We start from the raw sequence: 7266 nt of genomic DNA on the forward strand, positions 1-7266 counted from the left end.
TGTGGGGACACAGGAGGTGCGACAGACATGAAGGGCCGACCTGCAGGCTCCATTCGGGCCTATTGGGAGGGATTTTTAGTGACAGTGGAAAGGGAGAAAAAGAAAGAGAGGGGAGGGAGGGAGGGAGACAAAGAGATTATATAGTCAGGGTCTAACTGTGCCTGTCATTAAAAATTAAGTGGCAGATAACAGCATGCAGGAAGTATGAGCAACACAACGGAGCAAGAGACAATTCCGTAGAGGGACGAGCCTGGACCATGCAAGTCTGACGGGGCAGGCAGGTAGGGGAGCTGGCAAGAGTCAGTGGAGCCAGGTCTGCTCCAAGCTAGGCTGAAGGCCAGGGAGAAAACACACCAGCTGTGCCACTTCTGAGGGGCAGGCAGCTGTACCCAGTGAGAATCACGGGTCCTCCTCCGGGCAAGTATAATGACCCAACCCGAGCATCACAGGCCATGACAGAGGACATCAGGCAGAACAAGAGACTCTATGGACATCTCCTCAGCTCAGTAAGGCTAGAGTTCAACCATATATGGCCTCCCAGAGCATCTGTCACACCTTTATGTTGCTTAGCTCAGGCCTTACACTGTTTGGTGTTAAAAATGCAGAAATCCTGGACTGCTCTAAAACATGTGAAAAGCGAGTTCTGTGCAGGATACTGCCGAGATCCTGCCACTTCATGCTCTGAGATCCAAGACTGGCAAGGACAAAAATGGAAGAAATAGAGGGAGAACTGAGGTTTCCTAGGAAAACTTGCCCAGAAGGAAATGTTTAGAGATCTGCAAAAGAAAGTTAGCTTGGGAAAGAAAAGCTACACATGCAACTATTATGTTAAGCAGAAAAAGAAAGGAGAGACAGGGAAAAGCTGACTAAGGGAAGGAGCGATGGGAAAGCAGCAGGTAAGGCTCAACTCTACTCGTTGAGTTTTGCTCAAGTTTAATTGCTTCTCTAAAATGGTAAGCCCACATTCCTGTTAGAAATTAAAAAGATAATGGCATTACTCAAGTTTAGAAACATCCTCCTAATACACAGTGGTTTGGCTACACGCAAAGTTGTGACTTTCACAGAGCACGGCACAGAAACATGCATTAGAAATGCAGCAGGGACACGACAACTGACCACACTGGGTACCTAAGCTTCATTAGTAGATACTTTGCCACAAGTTAGCCCAGCTATGCTCATGTGCACACATGAGCAGGTGTGCATGTTGCTTTGTTCTAAACACAGGTGCGGAGAGTTTCTGCATGTGCAGAACACCACCAAATGGATTAGAGTCAGAAACAACAAACGGTGATTTACACCACACATGGGTTGTGCCTCCACCTGTGACGTTAGGTCTGGAAGGGAAGAGTGTAACAGCTCTGGAGATAAATCACGGTGTTCACATAACAAAACAAGACTGAAATCCTGACCTCCTGGAAGTGTTAGTCTTTAAATTACCATTCTCCAATCACCCAGGTTAATGAATTTTCAAGTACCACCACCTGACCTTAATTGTGCCCTGTATAAGGCACCACGGGAGTGCTGACCTTAGCTGTGCTGAGCTTCACTTTTGAGACCTGAGACAGCAAAAGGCAACAGGAGAAATAAAAGTGGCATAAAATAGAGCAGACCAAGGCGTAACAGAAGAGCTCTCTCTGAATGGCAAGACCTTGGAGAATCTTGAATTTGTCACTTAAAGCACAAACACAAATTTTGATGCTGGTTGTAGCATCCCATTTGAAATAATGTGTTCAAAATCTAACAAGCAAAAGGACACATAATGAGATCTTCACTGCCCAGCTGTGAAGAACGTGAACAGATGAATAAAGTAGTCTTTGGGAAAATAGCAATCTTTCAAAATATGAAGTGGACAGACTACCTGCATTTTGGGAAACACGGGTTTTATAATCTTAGATAGATTTGAAACAGAGAAGAGTTTTCTCATATTCACTGAAGACAATCATTTACACAGGGAACAAATTATACACTCAGGACAGGGAAAAGAATATTGGAATATGGCACATGTCAGGAGAGGGAGTCCCCTCCCATCTTCACGGAATCAAATTAAATTTGCACAACCAGAAACATATTCAGTGATACTTTGTTTACAGAAGAACCAGATCACTCTCCTTGTTCCTCCTCGTAACTACGTTGTGTCCTGTGTGTCTTGAAAAATTACTTACTCCGCACTATCAATTCACATCTGTAACATGCACCTTCATGACTATCTGGAACGCTCAGAAATCCTATAAAAAGAACAGCATCTATTTTTTAAAATAACAACTGTTTGGTGGTTTTTTGTTGGTTTCTAGCAGCTGTTTTTCCTGAGAAAACAAGCTTTTGCAATTGAATTCTTTTTCCTATGCCAACTGCTTTTGGATTGGTTAACCAGTTTCAGTCAAATACAACAGACTGCTAGAAATCTTAGTATGTTCTCAACTTCAAGAAATGGTTGTGAAGTTACTGGCACCTTGTAAATAAGGGAAAAGCAGGTGGAACTCACCCTTTTTTAACCTGTTGAGCAGTTAGCCACTGGCCAACAAGTACAACATCCTGGCTGGCTGGCCAGCCTCAGCATCACCTCCCTGCTGAGCCAAAGCACACTCTGTTCTGCTCCGCTTGCTGAGGGTGATGAGGCGAGCGGGGAGAGAGCTGTTGCAGAAGGGGAAGAGACATGCTGGACAAGTCTCCCATTAATTCTGCCACTTGCAGCAACCTGCCCGTATGAATTTCTTAAGCCTGCTTTGTCAGCAAAGCTCTGTGGAATAACTATCTCCAAAAAACTGTCTAGAGACTAATCTGCTTAAACCAGCATGTCTCAGTATCACTGCAACTACTTCTTCATGTAAATGACAAACTTTTCATAACTAGTGTTTCCTTTCTTGCCACACAGTTTAACATTTTCCACAGACAGTCTGATTTACCAGTTAAGTTCCTTGGCCCTGTACTGTACAAAAAAGCATGTACTGTAGTTTCACTGAAGGTAAATTTGTCAGCAATTTACTCAGAATTTTGTTAACATGGCTTTGAATTATAATTTTACATGGTTCATTTAATTTGGATTCTTTGAAAGTTTTAGGGTAATCCGTTCACCTGTGTTATGCATGAGGAAGAGAAATATACCTTTTCTTGGGTTTGTGCATAGAAAGGAATTCAAACTGATGAAAACTTGAAACATGTATGGCCCTCAACAGGGAGCAGTCTAAATATTTATTTTTAAAATTGTTTTTCTCAGGTAACAAAAATTCTTGGGGTTTATTTAAATGAGCAATTGCTAGCAGCACTATGGACTTGATAAGAACAGTGACCCTGTTGGGGTAAACATCAAACTTTCTCTAAAAGCTCACAGAGAGTGTGGCAGCAGGGTTTTCACACTGAAACCAAAACTTTAGGAAACAATAACATTACAGTTCTCACAGTAGTACTCTTTCTCTTCTGTTGGACATGCGTTAAGACAGACTCAAGGGACCTTTGGCATCTACCCTGCTCCTGCAGCAGTGATGCCCCCTGTACACATACACAAGCCATCTGCTGATGCATGCACCAGGTGTTGCACTCATGCAGTAGAAAAACTTGTATCACAATTTAGCAAGCTACATTCCTGGCCTAAGTACTACGTTACTATTAGACAATTTCCAAGCCAGCAGGCACTGCAGAGAGTTACGAATCCCAAAGAAAGCAGCCATGTCAGTTTTCATTGTGCCACAGGTGGTTCTTTATTTGAAAATGTGATGTTGTGTCTTATTTTTAGTTATTTAACTGATGCACAGATGTCAGGTATAGTTTTAAGAAGCTTGCTTCTCTAGCTTGAACCTGGGGTCTGGGGAAGATTCAAAATTGACAGGAGTAAAGATAGCTTCTCAGAGCATCCACATGTAACTGCTGCAGTTAATACTGATGTCATGGCTGTTTATGAACCTGGCACTTCCTTTGAGCCTGACAACAAACCAGCTTAAGTGGCAATTCTGCTGTGTTTGGAAGGATTTGCCAGGAACTACAGCACACAACTACCACAGAAAGGACAGAAAACTAACCAAACCTGACAAGAGACCTGAGCCCCAAGCTTCAATGGGTTAAAATCTTCTGTAATTCTCTACCAGCAACAGGAAATACCAAATCTGCCTTGATCCACAACTGCTGGCAATTTTAGTAATTTTGCTTTGACCGCATCTACGGTTACACTTTCCCCTTCCACCAAATATAATGGAAAACATTTGAGTAAAAACTACTGAAGTACTTCTTAAATACATAGACCTGCCTTGAGGTCTCAGTTATTCACATCTATTACAATGGAAAGATGTGCCTAGTTAACTGGAGATCTTAATGAAAGAATGTCATTCAACTTATTAACAGCTGATCTTTATTTTGTCTTTATTCAACATTAGTTAGTAGGACTCTATGGGAAGGGCCGTATAATGCCTTCAAAGAACAGAGGGCTTCTGTGCAGACAAATGAAAGCAAGAACAGAAGGTTCCAGGCCTGAATTCCCTCAAAAAGTGATTCCTAAAAAAAACTCAGTACACTCTGTCCTGCACATTTTCTTGGGCGTTGGTTCTCAAACTAAAGTCTTCTTGTTACCTTGCTGGATTCCTCCAGTTGAGTGCCTCGTTTCCAGGCCTCGGAGAACATGGAGCTGACAATACTTTGAGAACGGACATGTCCAGCTGGCTGGGTGTCAGAAACTCCACTGTCAGACTGATTAGAATGATTTGATTGAGATTCTGTTTAGAAGAAAGTTAAGAAACAGTTAACATACGTTTCTGAATGTAAGAGTAAAGTTGGTGTGCTTACAATGCAACTCTGTTTGACATGTATTGGTCACACTTGTTAAACATGTTTTCCCACCACAGGACACTGTTCCCACCAACTACCGCATAAACTCTAGGTCACATCCAGGCTCTTGCTGCCTGGAAAACAAAACAGAACAACAGATCCCTGGTATTAACTGAATCTGAAGCTCCACAAAGATCAGAGCGTGTCAGATATGTGGTGAAGTAAAAACACACTGCCGTTGTTCTGGAACACCCAGTAGGTCCTGCACTTTGAGAAAAGTCCCATTTCATGCAATGCAGCCTGCTCTTTTCCAGCACTCCTTCCCACTGCAACCTTAGAAACAGGCACTGGATATAGGCTGAGGACAGGCAAACTACGCTAGCTGCGTAGTACTCTGCTTCCAACTGCTCAGTTTATCAAGGGAAGCAAGGGAATAATGTGCATCCCGCAACTAGCAAACACAGATGATGCTCTGGGTCTACAGGGTATCTTGAAAAGACAGCAGCAGCCACTGCCAGACCAGTTTATGCAGCCTGGCACCTGCTTTCTGTGTAGTCCCAAGCTATCCTGGTGAAAAAGAGCATCTAGGCACAGGCAGGACTGCAGCTCTGGCAGAACATGCATGGCTGGTAGGCTATGGCTCAGCTCCTCACAAGAAGAGAAACCTTATCAGAAAAATCACCCAGCTTGGCTGGAGAAATTGTCAGTAACTGAGAATTTACCACAGTGCCACACAGAAAGAATATGAAGCCTTCCCAGTTATGCTGAATTTGCTTAGCTCATTCTCACAGGCTTCATTCTGACCCTTTCCAATTCAGTAGCATTACTTCCTGACCCCTCTCTGTGATGGACAAAACACTTTCACACAATAGCCTGTTTTCAATAATTAAACTTGCCCCTGAGGATTCAGAATAAGCTGCACAGTGTCAGTGAGCTCTTAACAATGAAATCAGACTATATAAACCATTCATCAGTTTTCAGACTGTTGTGTGCTACAAGAAAACACTCCTAGCCTTCCCAAGAAGTAAACAGGGGCATATTACTGCAGGCACAGTTCAACGCAACACCACCAACAGTATTTTAAAAGTTTGTCTCTAAAGAGATTGTTTGGATCTTTGCCTTTGGGCAAAGGCTATTTCTCATTTTCCAATTTCAAATATTTATCAACAAAAGCAGTTTAAAAGCTACACACGCACGTTTTATGCATCATTAAAATGTACGTCTGATTTCTTTTTTCAAATAGGTGAAGATAGAGGCATCAGAAATTTGAAAGGAATTTTCCTCTTCTCAGTATCAGAAAAACATTCTTTTCTGGAGGTGAACAAGAAAGTATCACTTGTTCGAAACACATACACCGCAGCAAGTAATATAATAAAACAGGTTTTTATATGTATTTATATATGTTAAACATAAAGTCTATGTTTTAGACTAAACATAGCCTAAAAGACTTTGGTGAAACAGTCCATTTCCTGCAATAGTCTCTCTCCTGAGGCCTCCAGATAGCGGATGATAAAAAAGCTAATTAAATCTTTAAGACAGATGACATTATTACCTGGCAAACTAGACGAGCTGGAGCCTGACTTGATACTGGAGCTAGACAAGGAAGTCCAGTCATATGCCGATTCTGTTCTCTTCAGTGCTTCCTGATAGTTCATGTACAGTTGCTTCCCATACTAAGCAAAATGACAAACAAATTTAACAACTGTATATAGGCTGGGTACATCTTTTCAGACTGTTGAGCTTCACCTCTGGCTTCTCTATTCCACTTTTTTTCCCCTCAAAGAAACAACAGGCTCTTTGTTAAGGAGCTCAGGCAACATTAATTTCTTATTAGTGAATTGCTGAAAGAAAGAAAAAGTTTATGCTAGAAGACATAGCATCAAGCAAGAAATGGGCCACGGAGAAAACTAAGCCAACCTGAGGATCTTAGAAAACAATCGTTTTCTCAATTCTCTCTTCCTGTAAGCCTTCTTTTTAAAATCTGTAATGAAGTTGGCTAAAATCTAGCCATGATGTCAGTTAGAACTTCATCATGTGGCAGAGGTGCAGCAGAAACAAGAAGGGCCCCATTATCATAACAACAAAGCCTAACAATTTTGCTAGGGAATGAAATGTAAGAAGAGTGTACAGTTCACGTTCAGAATAGTTAAAACACAGGAAAGTTAGATTTAACAAGTATTTTGCTAAGTAACTGTAAGTTGTTTCAAACAGGTAATGACAACAACTCACGACAACAGTGCAAGTGCCTAGAGGAGGTTACCTTAGCAATGCGGATGCCATTGATCCACTGGTGTAGAGTTCTTACATCATCACAGCAAAGATACTTGATATACTGGGATTTCTTCTGGATCTGAGGATGCTGCAGAAATTGTTAAACCTCATCAATATTTTCATAGCTAAGAATACAAGGAAAGCCATTTATCTGTTGAGGTCTACACAGACAAACAACATTGGAAGCTCTTCAACAGTAAGTCTGTATTTCAGGCCACTAAAAAAGTGGCCCCCTCCCCCTTT

The 7266-nt window shown here is 41.8% G+C and overlaps 1 protein-coding gene across 1 annotated transcript in view; it reads right to left on the minus strand.

Moving 5' to 3' along the window:
- Positions 1–4557: 4557 nt before the first annotated feature.
- The window catches only part of LOC104500856 (ras-associated and pleckstrin homology domains-containing protein 1-like), a gene marked incomplete at both ends in the record, with an annotated part of 10567 nt that continues 7858 nt past the window's right edge, over positions 4558–7266 (minus strand). Inside the window, 3 exons of the mRNA XM_010144578.1 lie at positions 4558–4700; positions 6305–6425; positions 7013–7111. Coding sequence (XP_010142880.1) covers positions 4558–4700; positions 6305–6425; positions 7013–7111 — 363 coding nt within the window. The remainder of the gene's footprint in view (positions 4701–6304; positions 6426–7012; positions 7112–7266) is intronic.

Source organism: Buceros rhinoceros, unplaced genomic scaffold, assembly GCF_000710305.1.
Source record: "Buceros rhinoceros silvestris isolate BGI_N320 unplaced genomic scaffold, ASM71030v1 scaffold17191, whole genome shotgun sequence".
NCBI classification, from domain to species: domain Eukaryota; kingdom Metazoa; phylum Chordata; class Aves; order Bucerotiformes; family Bucerotidae; genus Buceros; species Buceros rhinoceros.